This window comes from Cryptotermes secundus, unplaced genomic scaffold (genome assembly GCF_002891405.2).
Source record: "Cryptotermes secundus unplaced genomic scaffold, Csec_1.0 scaffold23, whole genome shotgun sequence".
Taxonomy (NCBI): Eukaryota; Metazoa; Arthropoda; class Insecta; order Blattodea; family Kalotermitidae; genus Cryptotermes; species Cryptotermes secundus.
This window is the reverse complement of record NW_019732377.1, coordinates 229,018-248,881: the sequence shown is the minus strand read 5'-3', so window position 1 is coordinate 248,881 and position 19,864 is coordinate 229,018. Positions and strand designations below refer to the sequence as shown.

The 19,864-nt window shown below is 40.5% G+C and overlaps 1 protein-coding gene across 1 annotated transcript in view; it reads left to right on the top strand.

Moving 5' to 3' along the window:
• The window catches only part of LOC111867557 (cubilin-like), a gene marked incomplete at its 3' end in the record, with an annotated part of 638,701 nt that overhangs the window by 451,554 nt on the left and 167,283 nt on the right, over nt 1-19,864 (top strand). Inside the window, exon 4 of the mRNA XM_023857538.1 lies at nt 16,616-16,830. Coding sequence (XP_023713306.1) covers nt 16,616-16,830 — 215 coding nt within the window. The remainder of the gene's footprint in view (nt 1-16,615; nt 16,831-19,864) is intronic.

Here is a 19,864-nt window from a genome sequence, read left to right as displayed (position 1 = left end):
TTCAAATAAATAATACATAAAAATTAAAGTAAAATATATTTGTGAAATTAACATTTCATCCGCACAGACTGAGAAAAGTAGGCTTACATATTATGGGCTGGTACCTATGTGCCAAAACAGGTGGCGTTATATTCCATCAGATTATGTTGGAAATTTCCAGATTATATCATCAAAATCGGAGCCCTGCTCATAATTATAGAAAAACAGGGAATATCATATCCATATTGTAACGAGTTACGATTGTACGTTAGTATGAAGGGGCCTTTGGATTGGATGATCGGATTTATTGACACCTTAAACATTCAACTCGTAGCCACATGTAGCAGCAATATAGCGGCATCGCTAATTCTTACACTCTGCAATTCTGTACAGCACGCACTAAGACTCCTCAGTCTGCTGTGTCTTCACAGGTTGTCTGGTAACGTTTCCTAAAACCGTAGTTTCCTCAGCTTCCGTGTTCACGTCCTCAAAGGCTGACGACTGTCTCACAACTAANGGGGGGGGGGGCTCCTCTGCCGCCCACATCTCCCGCAGGAGCTATCGTCTGAAATGACCTCCGACGGGTCTGTCTCACAACTGCTAACTGCTGACTCATAACCCTCGACATCTGTATACTTCTCCAATGAACTGCGTCAACAGTACTGCACTCACTCGCTGAACTGAACTCTGTCGGTCGAGTCATATAGCCTCGGAGGGGACTCACAGAAAACGCCGCTTGCAGCAATTCTTCTATGGATACATTACTTCATCGCGCACGCGCATACTGCGGGCACTACATAGGAACAGCCGCTCTTTACAGAGTCACCGCTTGGCAACTGGTCTATACACCATAACATTTAAATATTTATATTTTGAGAGTGACTTTTTATGTTAGATTTCATCAATTTTAAGCACATGTTTTATTTACGATAGGTAAATACAAAGGCTGCGTCCCTCTCTGTCCGACGCCTTGGGTCAGGGAGGTTTGAACCTACCGTTAATCTCATCTGTGTACTCCACCGTCCACGCTTCATAGTACACACGGACGGAGAGCCCAACGCTTTTGTGGGTGTTTAAGAAGGCCGTTCCGTCATTATCCTGCTCAAATTTACCGCATTGCTCACATCTTCCTTCCAGTTCACTGATAATTATAGCGATAAAGGCTTACGTGACACAGAACAACCCTTATATTGCATATAAATTCATTTTCACCCTTCTTCGTCGGCTTCTTTTCATGTATTGCACCTGTTTATTATCAGTACCAAAACTGTATTACTATTTCATTGTTGCTCACAGAACCTACAAACGGCTAACATCATCGTGGTTTTGCTCTTTCTTTTCTCTTTGGTCCAAAAAAAATAACTCTTCAACCCAAAATTACATGTAATTGTTAAATGTAAATTTATTCCTGAACTTAACTAATTAAATATCACTCCACGAATACGTATGTGGCAGTGGAGGTATAGCTCCACCATTCTTTACCTCGGCACTCGATGGAACTGAATGGCCAGCTTCATGCCCCAGCCGATTATCATCAAGAAAATACTGAATCTCCCGGTATCCATTATATGAGGCTGGGTTGGTCCCAGAGTGGATCTGATCATTATGCAGAACAGAAAAGTTTTTCCCTGCCCTTATTCCTCGGTCGTCCAGCCAATAGCCAAGTGGCTATGCTGACTGAGTTACCCCCGGTCATTGTAATATACAAGGTGTATCCCAAAATTCATGAAATATATTTCTTTCCCGCGCTCCTACTGGTCGGAGCGCACTGGAACCGGTTGGGTTAGGGGGGGAGGCCTTTAGCTTCACAGCGCGCCCAAGGTCAGTCTGCTCGAGCATCGGAGGCGTCAGTATCGCTGATTTAGTGCACCTGTGTTTTGTGACCACGTCACGACGCGCGATGGCGGGTTCTTTCGAACAACGTTAGGCGGTCAAGTTCTGCACAAAGCTCAACAAAAAAGCTGCCGAAACTCACGAACTGCTTAAGCAAGCCTACGGGGAGTCTGCTCTATCACATGTGCATGTTACAAAGTGGGTGAAGAAGTTTAAGGAGGGCCAAGAAGGAGTGGAAGATGACCCCCGCTCTCGACGGCCACCAACAAGCCAAACCGATAAAAATGTGGCTCGTGTGCGTGATTTGTTGAATACTGACCGTCAAAGGACTCTCCGGTTGTTAGCCGACACTCTGAACATTCCAAAAACCGTTGTGCATCGCATCGTTATGGACGAATTGAACATGCGAAAGGTGTGCGCCAAGCTGGTCCCCAAATTGTTGACGGACGAGCAAAAGGCCAATCGAGTGTTGATCGCGAGTGAATTGAAGGAACGTGTGGAAATTGAACCTCATTATTTAGACTGTGTTATTACCGGTGATGAAACGTGGACATTTGAGTACGACCCAGAAACGAAGCGCCAGAGTGCTGAATGGCACACCTCGGCTTCCCCGAAACCGAAGAAGGCGAAGATGAGCAAATCCAAAGTGAAAACAATGCTCATCGTCTTTTTCGACGCCAAGGGTGTGGTCCACAAAGAGTTTTTACCCCAAGGACAGACCGTCAACGCTCCCTACTGCGTGGATATTCTAGAAAGATTAAGGAAAAGGATCATCCGCGTGCGGAAAGACATCGCCGCTAACTGGCGGCTGCATCATGACAATGCGCCCAGCCACACGTCTCTGCTCGTCCGTGAGTTCCTGGCGAAGCACCACGGGGCAACGCTGCCGCAGCCACCCTACAGCCCCGACCTAGCTCCGGCCGACTTCTTTTTGTTCCCGAGGGTCAAGACTGCACTCAAAGGACGCATTCAGGCTATCCAAGCGGCCGTGGCAACAGCTTTAAATGAGGTTCCCGTCGAGACCGAGACCGAGACCCATGCCCGAGACCCGGGCATGGGAGAGTCGGTGGGAAAAAATGTGTAGATGTTCATGGACAGTACTTTGAAGAATATTAACACTTTGTACCGATATCGTCAATAAATTTAAAATATATATATTTCATGACTTTTGGGACACACCTTGTACACTGAATATAATACAAGACAAGGTTTTTTTCGATACTATACTCTTTCGATACTACACTCTCTATTTTTATTTCAAAATAGTTTATATATTATTAATTATAATAGATTTGACCCTATACATACACAAATTTCCAAATATCCATTCATATTTTAAAATTCTCATCTTATCACGCGTAAAAGAATTAGACAAGACTTTGCCCTAATTACATGCAAAGCCACACAGATAAATTTAGATCATTATAGGTGGGCGCGCTGTAGCGTAGTTGGTTAAGGCACTATGCTACAAGCCGAAAGATCGCGGGATCGAATCCCAATGAGTTGAATTTTTTTCAATTCACCTAAACCTTCCGGCCTCACTATGGCTCTGGGGTCGCCTCAGTCTCTAAAAGAAATGAGCACCAGGAGTATTCTTAGAATATTCTTGGGGGTAAAGGTGGCCGACGCGTAAGGCTAACAACCTTACCGCCATCTATGAACCAAGTGCGTAGATAATGTGGGAACCTCAATATCTCACAAACTTATGGGCCTCCACGACCTGTTACATGGATACCTTTACTTACTTACTTAATTACTTATAAGTATCAAACTTGGATCTTGCTAGAGACGAACATGTAAATCGACAAAATTTATTGCGACGTTTCATAATACTGTACCACAAATAAAAACAGTTTTTATGAATCCGGAGTTCTTTTCCACGAGAATTGTAGCTATAATTCTTATGCTAGGACACTGTTGCATACATCAAAGAAACTTGTCAAATTCGCCGTTCAATCCAATATCTTCATCGTATTCAACTTCTGACTGTGACTCACTCATTGCCTAAAGTTTCCTGAATGTCAGGCCATGCGTGACTTGCAGGCAGATTTGTAGCACAAATATATCTGATATTCAGTACATGAAAACTTTCTGTAAAATTACTTCTGTGAACGAAAGTTACGTATATTGAGAGTCAATATATTTTCATACTAGTCCTTCTCCATTTCATACCTGAACTTGCAAACTTGGTGGAGAAGTAGAGGAAATGTGATTCTTATTCTTCCACATTACACTTTCCCTGAATGAGACGGCCTCTCACAATGTACACTGAGCATGAAGTGCAATCCCTTTGTGCATACTTCATGTGAGAGGCAGACCAAGCTTTCCGTTCCATCAGCGGTCCTTTCCAGCGTCTGAAATAAACGAGTGTTCAGTCGAGATCCAGAAACGTATATTTTCAGCGCATTGTGTGCAATCAAATAGTCGCCATACTGGCATTATACGTGTATGTTCTGTGTTTTCAACAGATGTTTTTTTAATTCGCTTAGTGGGGGGGGAGTCCAACTGGGTCCACTCGGCACGGCGGCCACTGATTAGCCTATCGTAGCCCGCCCCGTGTGAATATGGTGATGGATAATTTGGTGGAATGAAGATTGGCAGGGAAAACCGAAGTACTCGGAGAAAACCCGCCCCAACGCCACTTTGTCCACCACAAATCCCACTTGACCAGACCCGGGATCGAACCCGGGTGAGAAGCCAGCGACTAACCGCATATTATCGGTTACAATAACAGTCACATTTTCTGTCTCTATTAAAGCATTCCCTCTCCGCTATTGCCTGTAACATGTTCATACGAGTGATATTCGATCTATCAGTTTTGTGATTCCTTCTCGTATTTTCTATACCGGATAAGAAAATATTCTTTAAAAATCATCCCCATCCACCTGAAGACGGAGGAAGATCCAGTCTCCGATGGATAGATTCCAAAATAAACCTTATAGTTCTGTACAGATTTTCTCTTGTCCTGCACCAACTAAGCAGTAGAATAATTTGTGTTTTGTGTTTTTGCTCATCTCAGTATTGTTTCCTCCCATTTCGATTTGTCTGGCTGTAATGGGCTCCTGCAGCTCTTGAGTTAGCACATAAAATAAGGAAACGGATTGTCACTACTGCCTCTGCTCCTGATGCCATCACCACAATCACCACAACTAATATTATTATTTTCTTATTATTTCAATCTTGCTAATACCACTAACACTTCTCTTACTCCTGCCTGTTGGCTGTTACTGCAATGACTAGGCTACGTATTTGACGAAAATACGAGTATATTCGAAATTTCTGAATAATCTATCATGGATTCACCGAAACCGATTTTTATATCCGTTCATATTTGCGATTTATATTAGGTTTCTATTAGTATCTCTGACTATATAACGTCGATTCATGACAATGTTGATGTTAATGACAGTAATTATGATGATGATAATAGATTAGAATTTTTTGCCATTATCATGATTTTTATGCTTGTTACATGTTCAGCCCATCTCACTCCAAAGTAATAAAGAAAAAAACTAACGTTGTAAAATATTATAAAACTATAGATGGAGGCAAACTTAATGCATATGGTTCTGAAATATGTAACAATGCAGTACGAACTAAGCTCATTAGTACCACAAAGCCACATTAATTCTTCATTTTTGTCGCTGGAGAATATCCAAAAGTTACCTGAGTTCAAAACTTATCTATTTCTACTCTTTGAAATCCAAATATATGATCATATAATTGCTGAAAATATATATTTACGTTGAAATTTTTGCATGGTGATCATGAATTATTGCTAAGCTATGAAATGTCTGCTGCCGTGTGGGTTTTCCATGACTGACGTAGGAATGATCTTCTCAGAGTTTCATCAGAACTTCTTTTAATGCTTCAGAGACTAAGATATGTGGGAGTGGAGTAAGATGAGAGAATAAGCCGTTTGGTCAAGAAACTTTATGCCGGAGTTCACATACAGTGAAATGACGAGAACATATTTGGTTCTAAGTGGTGAGATTAGGCAGTTTTAAGGGGATTGTAGTGGCAGCGGTTCATGACATCCCACGTCACAAACTAAGTGCTGCTGCATGGGATGCTGTTTGATATCGATTCTATCTCGACATCTCGACATCCCTCTGCAAGAAGAGGTTGCCCCATTGCGATTCATGTCTAGCACTGAGAGAGTTCCGATCGAGTCACTAGTCTTGTAGACTGGTATTGCTTGCGTAGTCATGCCGTGGGGAGGAACGTGAGAAGTCTCGAGAGACTGTGACTAATGAGCGCGAGGAACCGACAACGCAGCGCCACCTCTCACTCAGGGAAATGTTCTGTGGTTTGTCCCCTGTTCCAAGGTGTGAGAGGAGCAAAGGGTGAAGTCACTTAGGTTAGATCTGCAGTCAAAGCATTCCGAAGGTAATTTTAGAAATTCTCAGGCGTGTGAAGAGCAACGTTGCTTAGGTCTCTCAGTTTCCAGATAAGAACGCCCTCTTCCTTGCGTATTAAATCCTGTGGCCTATTCCTGTACTGATTTAACATTTGAAACTGTGAATCATACTGACCTTTACAGGAATCCTAGGATGGGGGATCGGCCAATCTTAAGTTATCAACTTAAAGAAGAATACACCAGCACAGAGAACCATACAACCGTACCATCATGTAACATGTGATTCGAATCTACGAACTCCGTGTTTACTCTATCGAGGACAGTAAATGCCTTCCACTGTTATCTTCACAGATGAGAACTAATGTTCTGAAATGTGCTTCTGTTGACATTGACATCGTCATGTATGTACATGTATGTCAAGTCAGAAATGTTCCCAACTGATTCATAGATTGATTAAGAGATTTTTGTGTATATAACATAAATGAAGATCTATGTACGGGTAATTTTCCTTATTAAATAAAGGACCATCACATACAGAAATAATAAACAAAGAGAATGAAACTAGAAGAGAGGAAAAATTACTCCTTAAAAGGCCCATTTAAAAAAGCTCGTTTAGTTTACGCGCGGTATCTGTCTGGTCTTAAGTATATGCAGTGTATGAACATCTGATTGGTTTAGGTTGACGCTGGAGTTTTTACAAACTGTTCACAACATATACATAATGCTTTCTTATGACACAAGTGAGTTTTTTAAAATCTGCTTCGTACGAATCTTGTCGGCGTGTAAACATGGCATCTGTATTTTATTGATCCTTATTATGTTCATTGAATATAATTATCTCCGGAGTAATTAGGCAGCAAAATAAGATCACATATGCTAGAAATAGTGTATATTTGTAATATAACGTATTGTTTTACTGAATTCAAGTGATTAAAGCTGTCTAATTGTGATATATTATTAGTAGATCTATAGTGCAAATATCGNCCTCCGAAACGTCGGTTAACACCACATATACACGGTGCCAAATCCCAGAAGACTGCTTTCTTCATAGTCACCGCCGTGAAAGCCTCAAATCTTACATCGTATATTATGTTTCTTCAATGCCTGACACAATATTCAAAACAGACACGCGATAACATAGTTGGTGGAGGCACTACACTACAAGCCGGAAGATAGCGGGTTCGATTCCCAATGAGGTCTTTGAATTTTTCAATTGACCTAATCCTTCCAGCCGCACTATGGCCCTTGGGTCCACTCAGCCTCTAACAGAAATAAGCACCAGGAATCTTCCTGCCGTGGTAAAGGGCGGTCGGAACGTAAGGCTGACAACCTCATCGCCAACTATGAGCCGATTGTCTAGAAAATATGAGAGCCTCAACATCTCACAACCCTATGGGTCTTCACGGACTGTTACAGGGACAATTTTACATTTTTTTATAATACTCAAAACACATACCTCGACATTTATTCGTTTCCGCCAGTGAAGTGAGCCCTAGAAATGAACCCATCTAAGCTAATATTAAAATAACTATGAACCATGTAGTGCAGGAGTGCAGAACGGAGTTTCATTCATATCGGTCAGGTGGTCTGGGTGGTTTTATTTGCCAACAGGCGGAGGGATATGTAAGGAACTGATTTTCCTACTCTTCTAGAAAAGAACAAAGGAAACTCGTACAAAAATGTTGGCTGAAGCTGTTACTGAAACGAAGAGTATTATTTTAACACAGCGAAATAGAACTTGAAAAATTACGTAATTCTTTGTCCGTAATAAGGTACTTTTTTGATGGAGTGAAATTAATTAAGGGTGATAGAATACAGCCTAGTGACGTGAGTTTCTTCTACAGTCCGAGAGAATAATGGTGGTTAAGAAGATAGGCTTGTCATTAAGCACAATTTAAATGTTACTTTCCCCCCTTAAAACTAATATGAATATTATATAGAATGACTTATTTCTGCAAGAAAGCCGTATCATTTTCACTTATATACAAGAAAATGGGGTGTATTTGTTACTGCTCTACTGTTCGTGTGCACTAGGAAACAAGCTTCCGTTGTCAGTTGCACTGTATTCTGGCATTAGTTAGAAAGTTCAAGGAAGAGCTTGCTGCGTGCTTCGGAAATGGCTTACAAGAGAAGAGTAAAAAAAATTACTTAGAAGTGCTCGTTCTGTTTGCTCTCCCACAAATGGCTTTTACTCGTAGCCTCATTCGAAAGCGAAAGTAAGGTCACCATGTGGGCAAATAATGAAACCTTACTTTGCGAAACACTATTTGTAACGTGTTTCCTTGCCCAGTCACACTCGTGCAAACTTTCAATTTTTATTAAGTCATTTTTTAACAGCAACATACTCTGTTGTAAAAACCGTAAAACACTTTTCTGGAGTTTGTAAATTGTCCAGACGTTGAGTTTTAGGTTATTTCCCCAGTCGCTTTGAAGCATACTTCATCAGCCCTGTTCCTTGTACAGGAGAGTGATATGATATCCTTCTTGATCAGACTTGTATGTTTCTATATGTGCGGGACATTTTTGCTTTTTGTACTCAAATAAATATAACCCACATCAAAATTACTGAACAGAGAAGCGACTAAAATATTTCAGTCTCCTGCCATGGCTTCTATGATATTTTACGTCTGATGACGAAAGCATTGAATGTTGCTTATGAATTTCTCATTACACTATTTAAATCAGCGATTTATATCTGTCCCTCTATGGTGTGTAATAAGTTTGTAGATATCGTCCTTAGATGTTCTTTCTTCGTATTATTCAGAATTTGTACTAACATATGTAATTACGCATAGGCCAATATATTGAGCTTCTTTTCTTTTATAATGTCTCAAGGAAGTAAAGTGTATGCATTTATGACACTGGTCTAAATAAGCATCAACTTCTCTGGTGCCCATACTTTACCCTCTGTTATTCATCTGTGAGATTTATATATTTATTACTTTGTATAAAAACGAACACAATAAATAGTGTTAATTTTATGGAATCTAATTTAAAAAATCTATAATAAAGTTTTCTCTACTATATTTTAACCATTAAAATATAAACTGTGTGCGAAAGCATAATACTAAAACACTTTCATAAATGTACAAAGTGCAGAACATCAGAGTTCACTAGCATCGAATTGAATTCTGAAAAACTACTTAGTATTCACTTCGAAGCGTGAATGTGCTGTAGAGGGGCATACAGTCTTGTCAAATTCGAATCCATCATACAAACACTCTCAGTTATTGCAAAGAATCATACTTCTTCATAGAAGTTCAATTAAGAAGTTGCAATCCCCGAAATAGTTTTGCTTTCTGTACCATAGCTCTTCTAATGTTGCGTTTTCATTGAGCTCTCAGCTTCATCATTAAATCTTCTGACGAATCAAAATTTGTACTCTACTGAATAATAGAGGATGTTTCCCTCTCTCATCCGTGAAACGTTTTGTTTCAATTCAGTTTCTTAATCATAATAAAGTCGGTGGGGCTCCTTGGACAGGGGATCAGCTCGTCGTAAGGCCGCTACCTACACAGGATAACATAAACAAAGTATAAACGCAAACAGACATCCATACCTTGAGTCGAATTCGAGCCCACGATCCCAGTGTTCGAGCGAGCGAAAACAGTTCCTGCTTTAGACCGCGCGATCAGTGTGACCGGCTATACAATATCTGTTGCCTGAATATTCAAACGATGAAAAACAATATTTCGTGAATGCTGCACCTTGTTTTCTTAAAAATATTAAGCGCTGTTTTTCTTTTTCCCCCTCAAAAAGCAAATTTGTAGTTCTGAGCACAAATAGCAAGCAGCACCTCAGGCCTATAATACTATTACCTTCCCAGAAGCAATTTAATAATTCACGTCGTAAATGCATTTCTCTAGAAGCAAGTGCAGCTGCCTTTTATTCCGTTATCGTCCTGTCTGCAGGATCCGAAAGGAGAGTAAAGTCTCTGACTTGACAAATCCTCACAGATAAAATAAATCCAGCGACCTCGTCGTCCAAGGAATTAAGTTGCCTTTCCGAAGTTGAAGGTTAGATCAGATCTTTTCGAAAAGACTGGCAGCAGTTGAAATGAAGGAAGTGGTAAGAAGGTAAACTAGTCTGAAAGCGTTGTTATGAGTCGTGACACTTCAGTGGTTCCAAAATAAATGTCATTTCCGCATACAAAATGTAATTTATTTATTTTAGAATTCATTACAGGAACATTAGCGGATAGAGGGTGTCGCGTGGTCAGCGCAGCGAATCCCCAAGGCCGTTAATTTCAGTTTTCTAGACCGGAGCCGCTACTTTCTTAAAATAGCTCCTCAATTATCCTCACGAGGCTGAGTGGACCCCTTTCCAGAACCAGTACTTCTCAGAAAATTTGGTAGCGCCGGGAATTGAACCTAGACTTCTAGATCGGTAGGCAGGAACTCTAACCACTGGACCAAAAGTTGTCACTAACTTCACCGACAAGCGTCAGTCGCTCGGTCGGTATAGTTCGCTTGTGGACTGAAACCACGGAGTTTGTTTTTTCTTTTTTCTTTAGAGGAAACGTGTCTCTTGCATTGTTGTTATTATATCTCAGAAAGTGCTGGAACCACAGTTTGTACTGGTAAACTTCTCCCGCAGCCCGCGATTGCTAGCAATTCGAGTACATCCCACGAACTAACATCTGAGGTTCATGTTATATAATTCTACATCATTTTAGCTTTTAGTGTTCAGATAATTCATATGTACGTGTATTGTAGAATATTTCGAAATAACTCCATTATTTCTGATTAAATTGTACATATAATCTGTAGCATGAACTCTGATATTTAATTTGACGTGCATGCATAAGAGTGTTCATCATAAAGGAGAATGCACTTTGTTAATAATGTGCACGCATTAATTTAATAATAATAAAAGGGTAAGGTAAGGTAAACCTATCCCTGTAACAGGCCGTGAAAGCCCATAGTGTTGCAACATGTCGAGGCTCCCATTTTTCTCAAGATAATTGGCTCACAGATGGCGGTAAGGATGTCAGCCTTACTCACCGGCAGGTCGCACTTTACCCCCCAGGAAGATACCTGGTGCTCATTTCTGTTAGAGGCTGAGTCGACCCCAGGGCCATAGTGCGGCTGGAATGATTAGGTCAATTGAGAAATCCACCTTATTGTGAATCGAACCCGCGACCTTCCGGCTTGTGGCATAGCGCCTCAACAAACTACGCTACCGGTGGGATGAACAATGTATATTCCTACTGTAAGATTTGAGACTTTCACAGCGGTGACTAGGAAGAGTGCCGTTTTCTGGGATGTGGCGCCGTGTAGATCTTGTGTGAAACGACGTTTTGAAGGAACGTATCGCCTGCAGCCACCTGCTCATGCTGATTTTTCTACCCTGAAGAAACGATACGTTCCTCCGAAACGTCGGTTAACACCACATATACACGGTGCCAAATCCCAGAAGACTGCTTTCTTCATCTCTTACATTGTCCGATTGTGGAGTTGAAGATAATCTCTTGTGGAAATATTTTCAGCTTCCCAATATCTTTTAGGCAGCCAAAATTCGTGGAATTTGAGGGTAGAGCTAGACAGTTTTTGCTCTTTCTTATTATTTCGTGTTGCACGCTGCGAATTTTACATTGTCACATCTTAAAGGAGTTCTCATGTTTTAAGGAAGAGAGAAGTAAAACCAACGTTTAGGTTTCCTGTTTTTATTCCTCATAATTCAGATTATTTTCTTGCGGATACACGTGCGTGCATTCTATAGATAGCTTTGCAACTTCAGAAACTTTTGGTGTTCTGTGGAATACACGAGAAAGAAGGAACACACTCTTCCTGTTCGACTTTGCTCTCCGAATTAAGGTTTCGAAGACAGACAATTTCTTTATGTATTTTCGAGACTCCTCTGAGAATGAAAATTGAATTATATATATATATACGGCGCCTGTGAGAAACTGATGAAACAAAATGTTTCTGATCTGTATTTTTCTCTGGCTTGATATTTAAAAGATTAAAAATTTGCAAGGATATAACAAATATATATATAGTAGTTATGTCAAACCGTCACAACAAATGTATACTAGCTTTTAATATTTACAATTAAACCACTATTTTGCTACATGTTTCGGTCACATAGGACCATCAGCAGGTAGTTAATATATGGAATACATCTAAACATTAAATTACTAATACGTATCCATACTAGTGCAACGTGTCATATTATATAACAGAAATTTTGCCTCAAGTTGGTAATATGTATTACAATTAAGTGTATAATATAATGTAACAAATAGTTGGCCCACCATTAAGTTCCAGTTCATTTTTCTTCGCTTTAAATCTTCTGGGTAATAACCTCATATTTCTGCTGTATTTCAAATGTCATTTCATTTTTAAATGTCTGAAAATTTGGTGGCGGTTACACAGTCCATCACTTGGGAATTGTTGTAGATAGAATCTGAAGTTACGTTGGCTTCTTTATATCACGTAATTGATTATGTCCTGACATTGCTTTGCCAAAGTACGGAGCTGAACACGCACTTTCGTCTGACACCAAGTTAAAGATATGCTCAGCTTTATCTCCATGTTTCCCGTATGCTTGAGCCTCGTGAAAATTTCACTGTGGGAACCGCCTTCATTATACAGTTTTAAGCGATGGAGGAATTATAAGTTTGTATATATTTGAAACAAATTTAGCAATTCCACATGTTACCTAGAGATGGATGGACTTAAGAAACCATCTTTAACTACTGTGATATACAAGCAGTTCCTCGCACAACAAAAATAAATAGACGAATTCGCTTCGATCTGTAATATTGATGAAAATAGTTACAGCCAATAAACCTGTTTTTCAGAATATGAGTATTATATTATAATATGAAGAACGTCATATTTGAGGCCAGTAGAACGTTCCGAGTACTATGTACCGATTGATGCTTATCGGGACATGCATCGGAGAAGTCTGATTATTTTAAAAGAAAATAGTGCTTCGTGGTAGTCCCGTGTTTATGACACAGCATATAGTTCTGTACTTCTTGAAATAAATATGGGCCAGTAGTTATCCGTAATGCTAATGGTCATGAAGACGTACGGGGAGGGGATGTAAAGATCTACATATTCTTAGCTTTCGGCACTAGTTGGAGAGGAGTGGCTAGCTTCATGCCCCGGCCGCATTTACCCCCAGGATAAGAGCCCAGTACTCTTTCGACAAGAGGCTGGGTAGGCACGAGTGCTGGCCTGGACGTCTTGGAGGGGAGAGAAAAATTGATCCTACCAGGACTCGATCTCCGACCACTTGGCAGTCCATCCCATAGCCAGCCGCTACACCGAATGGTTTACAGTGGAATTTTTGTGTAAAATTTTTCCCCTTCCTATCATCCAGACAAGGGCGGTGACGTTTCCCCCCGTCACATAAATTTCCAGCAGTAAGAGAATAAGCAGATTACTAAGGATTCGCTGGGGTCTTAAGTTGCCAGCGAGTTATGAATGGCACCTCATTCGACCTGTGGAACGCTTCAAACATTGTCTTTAGAATTCCGAGTTGTAATCCAGCTGAATAATCAATCTTTCCTGCTACTCCATAGTGACAGAATATTCAATACCCTCAAGGAAGCGTGGCATTCGCAAACTACACTCTCTTTGATTGTTTCATAAAAAGTAGTATCATATTCCACTCTTTACCTAATCTGAACTTACAGCAACATCAAAATTTGTAACAGGTTTTCTTCCTTATTTGGGTTTAGCAGGAGGTTAAAATTGCAAAATGCACTATTCAAACAATGAATTATATTAGTTTTAATTATTTTTACAGTCTCATGTGCAATATCATTTTCTGTAAAACTTATTGGAAGTTATTCAAAGTTTAAAAGTCCGTCAGTAATATTTCGGCCAATGTGACCATTATCAAACAATAAACAAAACAACCTCCGTGGCCTGCAGTCCGCAAGCGAACTATACTGACCGCCTCTGTGCTCTAGTGGTCAGAGTTCCTGGCAACAGATCCAGAATTCCCGGGTTAGATTCCCGACGCTATCAGATTTTCTGAGAAGTAGTGGGTCTGGAACGTGGTCCACGTAGCCTCGTGAGGATAATTGAGGAGCTATTTCAAGGATATAGCGGTTCCGGTCAGTAAAGCCGAAATTAACGATCCTTTGAGCTGACCACGTGACACCCTCGATCCGTAAAAGTTGACACTAACTTCGACGACAGGCGGCGGTCTCTCGGTCAGTGGTCATCATTAGGGTTAAAATTATTAGGAGACGAAAATGCTGTCTTCTGTTTTTGCTTTTGTGTAACAAGATGGTACAACAGAATATAATGAATTATATATTATTATATATAGTCTTATTCTCTGAAGGGAAATGGGATTTGTAGAGCAGTCATAGCTCCTGTGTTTGCACAATACATTATTTGATTGATGGGGTCACTAGAGTTCAAGTTCCGAGGATATTGCCCTCTCAGAATGCCAAGCGGAATCAGAAATACTCACATCAAATAAAACTGACATATTAATATATTTATGGCCCCAAAATGTAANATTTTTACCGAAGTCTCAGTGTAACAATGAGGTCTCTATGCACCATGGGACAGTGCAGAGGGGTAGAAATGTCTTTCCATCGCATAAAACACGAACTTAACCTTGGAAAAACAGGCCACAATATGTTTCAAACGGAATGTTATTTTACAGGATATTGAAGAGACTTTAAGATAAAACGAAACAAGTTTGTGGTGTGAGCGTACCTGAAGGGCATAGGAAGTTTATCTGTGTTCTATTCAGTGTACTATTGCAACCATTGCTTAATAAACTGTAGCGAAAAGGATGTCTTCGAAATCATTTCCTACTAACCACTTCAGTTACTTTTAGTCAACGAAATTTTCAGCGTTATTTTCAAGTCATTACACTAAGTCAATACCATTTGTTTTCCTATACCAAATATCACTCATGTCTTGTATGTTTCACACTATGTAGGATAATTAGACGCAGATGTAATTAAATATCCTGGAAACATCTATAAGCGTTCTTTTTTTTATTGCTAGTGGGGTGGGACTACGTCCCTTGTACTGCGGCCACTTCTGGCCTATTGTACCAGCCCCAGATGATAGGTGAGAATGATTGTGGAGCAATTGGAGGAATGAAGATTGGCAGGGGAAACCGAGATACTCGGAGAAACCCTGTCCCAGCGCCACTTTGTCCACCACAAATCCCAATTGACCAGACCCGGGATCGAACCCGGGCCGCCGCGGTGGGAAGCCAGCGACTAACCGCTTGAGCTATGGCGCGGCCTCTATAAGCGTAAGTATATATATGTATATACATAATTTTTCCGTTTTTAGGTTATGAATCGGCGTAGCCCACCCACTTATCAGGCTACACGGTGGCATATTGAGACGGCCACAATTTCGGTCTACAAGCTTATCTTGTGCAAACTTAAGCAGAACACTTTTCTCCTCTTTATCCTCCGGTCGCTGGTGGACTGCAGGGTTGTTTTGGGCCCTGTTTCCAAACAGAAGCCTCAGTATCATCAGATGTTACACAGCCTGCAGGCTTAACTGAATTACTTCATGATATATGTGAACGGCTGTCCGCTGGTATGTTTCTTCCAAATCTATGTACAGATGTAAAATTAATTGTTTTCTTGCTGAAGCAAATTATCAAATGAGATGTGCTGCTGTGTTAAAAAGGCGAAAGACAAATATATCCCTGTAACAGGCCTTGGAGGCCCATAGTATTGTGAGACGTCGAAGCTCCTTTATTTTCTAGGCCATCGGCCCACAGTTGGCGGTAATATTATCAGCCTTACTCACCTACAGCCCTTTACCCCCAAGAAGATTCCTGTTATTCAATTCTGTTCTGGGCTACAATGCGGCTGGAAGGGTTAGGTAAACAGAAAGGGAAAAGTGTCCCTCTGCTTCATGAATTAAGCACTACGTCATGAAGGCGTGTGAGAGATTGAATGTATAGACGCACATTTTCTTGATCTCTACACCACTTGGAGGTGAATGGTCAGCTTCACGCCCCGGCCGCATTACCCCCGGCAAGAAGCCCCAGGCACCCATTGGATAGGAGGCTGGGTTGGCCCCAGAGCCGGTCTGGATGGTATGGAGAAGTGAAAATTATTTCCCCCACCTGGACTCTAACTCCGACCCCTCGGTCTTCCAACTCTTAGCCAGTCGCTATACCGACTGAGCTATCCAACCTCTGGAAGAATTAACTCGATTGAAAAATCTAATGAACTTAGCAGGAGTCGGACCCGCAAACTTCCGGCTTGCAGAAAAATGCCTCAACCAAATGTGGTACTCGTGTTAACCGGTTTATATTTGGAACGTGTCAGAAGAGCGTACCCCGTCCATCTAGAATATCTACGCCAATCTTATACGCTACAGGCACAGTCAGCGACACTGTATAAAGATTAATATACCAGAAGACAGTAGTCTTCATAGTCCCGCTGTGAGAAACTCAGATCTTTTAATTGTTTTCTTTTTTCTGTTTCAGTTGTGAGCGCGGTGACTTCTTGAAACTTTTCCTCCATCTTGAACGGCCTGAAGTAAATGAATATACTCCTTGGTCAGGGCTGCTGTGTGGGGGGTTCACGGACATACCTCATGTGCTCTACAGTTCGGGCCCGGGGCTCGTGCTCGAGTTCCACACCGACCGCAAGACCAGCAACGCATCCGGGTTCCTCGGCCACTTTCGGTTCATTGACAGACGTGAGTACAAAGCATTCTCGAATTTCTGTCTGTGGAAATATTCCAACACTCATCTTCTTTTCAGGTGTTTCATATCTAAGCTTTCGGTATCTACTTCCTTAACCAGTGTTTTTTCTTAAATCTCGAGCAAGGAATTACAAAATAGACGTAGAAAGGCGTCATAAGAAAGTATTTTGACAATTATAGAGGCAATATACCCAGGTGAAATTCTAATAGAGGGATATATTTGATAAAATTTTCAAACGAGAGTCTTCATATGTTTTCAAGACAGGGTTGTGTGAAAAGTTATTAACCAGTTTCTTGGTTTTGTTTAGTTATTTTATTAGATTTGTTCTTTATAATAATATAAGCCAAGACAAATATACTTTTTAAGTTGACATATTTAATAACACTCAGATTAGTGATTTTATTCTTTTGCCACCTTGTGTCAAAATTTCTCTTTTCTTATTTTTGTAAAATAATAAGATTTGTATATGACTTACTGGTCTTTGTTTGATAGGGATATGGTTACAGAAAATATGAAACCTATATCAGGCCCGTTTTAAACGGTAAAACGCAACTGGATTTGATCGTTCTTTCAAAGTGACTAGGTTCAAGAGGCTGGCTTCAATCGTGGAAATTCGAAGTAAGGTGTAAAAATATAATTCTAAGGAGATACAGTGTAGTGTCGAAAGTTTTAATTTCAGGAGTCTCCAATATTCTTAAGAAATTTGAGTTATCCGCCATGATGGAGATTTAGAGGATGATTTTCTGGGATGATACACAGAGTTACCAACGTTTAGGGCGATCCTTCTGCTTCCTCAATATCTGATTTCCACCGAAGAAGACCCATGTTGTTCCGAAACTCCAGTAACCACCCATTGTAATACAGGAGAACATACTCTAAGCACTAGTATGTCTGAAATGTTAGTTGTGAATTTGAGTAAACAGAATTAATCTTCTTCAGTTTTGAAAATTTACACAAACGGAGAAATACGTTCTGCATATATTGTCGGTCACAAACTTTTATAAAACCAAGAATGAAAATGGTTCTTCGATTAATGCAGTGCTTGTCTGATTCCTAAGTGTAATTTCCTTTCTTTTTTTAATGCTAGTGGGGTGGGACTAAGTCCCTTGTACTGCGGCCACTTCTGGCCTATTGTACCAGCCCCAGAAGATAGGTGAGGGTGATTGTGGAGCAATTGGTGGAATGAAGATTGGCAGGGGAAACCGAAGTACTCGGAGAAAACCTGCCCCAGAGCCACTTTGTCCACCACAAATCCCACTTGACCAGACCCGGGATCGAACCCGGGCCGCCGCGGTGGGAAGCCATCGACTAACCGCTTGAGCTATGGCGCGGCCTATTCCTGAGTGTAAAGGACCATTCGACGTAAAATTCTCCGCTAAAACATCTAGGAATAGGCGCTCTTAATGAATGCTCAAGCAGAAATAATTTGTAGATGTACATACGTCGTTTTCCTTTGATGATTATCATTCACAATTATTTTCATTTTAATACAAAATTACAAAGCGTGAGGAGCATATATGGTATATGTGCTTTTATAATATTTGTTTTAGGTAGCTTCATTTATCCTCTATCCACTACAAATTTAATCAATTTCTTAATTTTACGTTGTTCTTTGTTGTCTTTGAATGTAAGTCTCGCGCAGTCTTGGAGTTCTTTATGAAGCAAATATCGCTCTATTTTTGACGATAAAATAACTTCATCCTCTGTAATACAGACACTTGAGATAATTTTCAGCCCCATAAGAGGCCTGTTGTAAGGAAAATAAAACATGGCAGTACTATTTGAATAAGAGCTAGTTATGAATACAAGGCACGAAAATAATAAGAGCCTTTGCTCGAGTTGTGGGCAAAGTCCTGTTAAGCGGGTTACAGCGGCCCTTCAGATTATACCCAAACCCCTCTCCCCGCTCTGCAGGTTTATTACCACACTGCCTAATCCAGGCTCACTAACATGTTGTTCCGTTCTTTTATTAAAACAAATCAATTATGTATTCCTTTACACGTTTACTTCCGTCCTTCATGCAACTTTGTTTACAATTTCTCTTCAGTTTAAAATAATGCCACGTGCAGGGAATGTGCGTCACATAAACAGGATCTGGGTTCGATAATTGGATTTATTGACACCTAATGAATCTCGAAACTAAGGTAATACAGTCTTATTGCATATCTAAAAAGTTTACAGTTCACCGTTACACACGCACTAGGTTTCTTAGTCTTCACGAGCCGTATCCTAGAAACGGATTGATAACAGTCTCACTGTCACTTGAAATCACACGTGAAGTCTTCTTTTCACAGCCTAATTCCTTTCTTGCCATTCTTCTGCAACTGCCAATTCCGAAGACTCGACACAGTTCAATTCCTCTGCTCCCAAGCTCATATCCTGGCAGGCTGGCGTCTCGAAACCCGACTAGACTCTTCTCAACTGAACTCTTCTTTATAATTACTTTGCAGGACCACGCAGAAAACATAGCCTTTCTGTTGCTCTGAAGGCGTGTTTAGAGAGCCGTTGCGTAGCAACGGAAGTTGCTCGATGGTTGCTTACGTATTCGTTGCCGTGGGAATTTGTTTACAGGTTTTTGTCTAACAATGAACTTCTATTCGTTATTCCGGCTTCGTCTGTCATGTCACAGTATTTATCTGTGAATATAAACTTTTCAATCGTTTATAAGCTGGCGCGACTCTATTACACCTGGGAATATTTCTTGGTTTTTAAACTTCATTTCATGTCAACTATATATTTCTTCACTGCATTAAGTTGTTGGGCCTAGTTCGCAACATAACCTTCGCCTTCTCATCCCTTTAATGTATGTACATAGTATACAATAGTTAAGAGTCAAGCTTCAACACGGCTTTGTTGCTTGGAATTCAATTACGTCTACTGATGCAAAATTTGCGGCCCTCTTTTTAATCTTTTCTTTCCTCGAGTTTATTACAGATATTCTCTTGCTTTGGAGTAAATAAAATTACACACTGTGAGCATGAGGAGGAATTACTTCTATGCACTGTTCCTTTGTCAATTTTTCCTTGG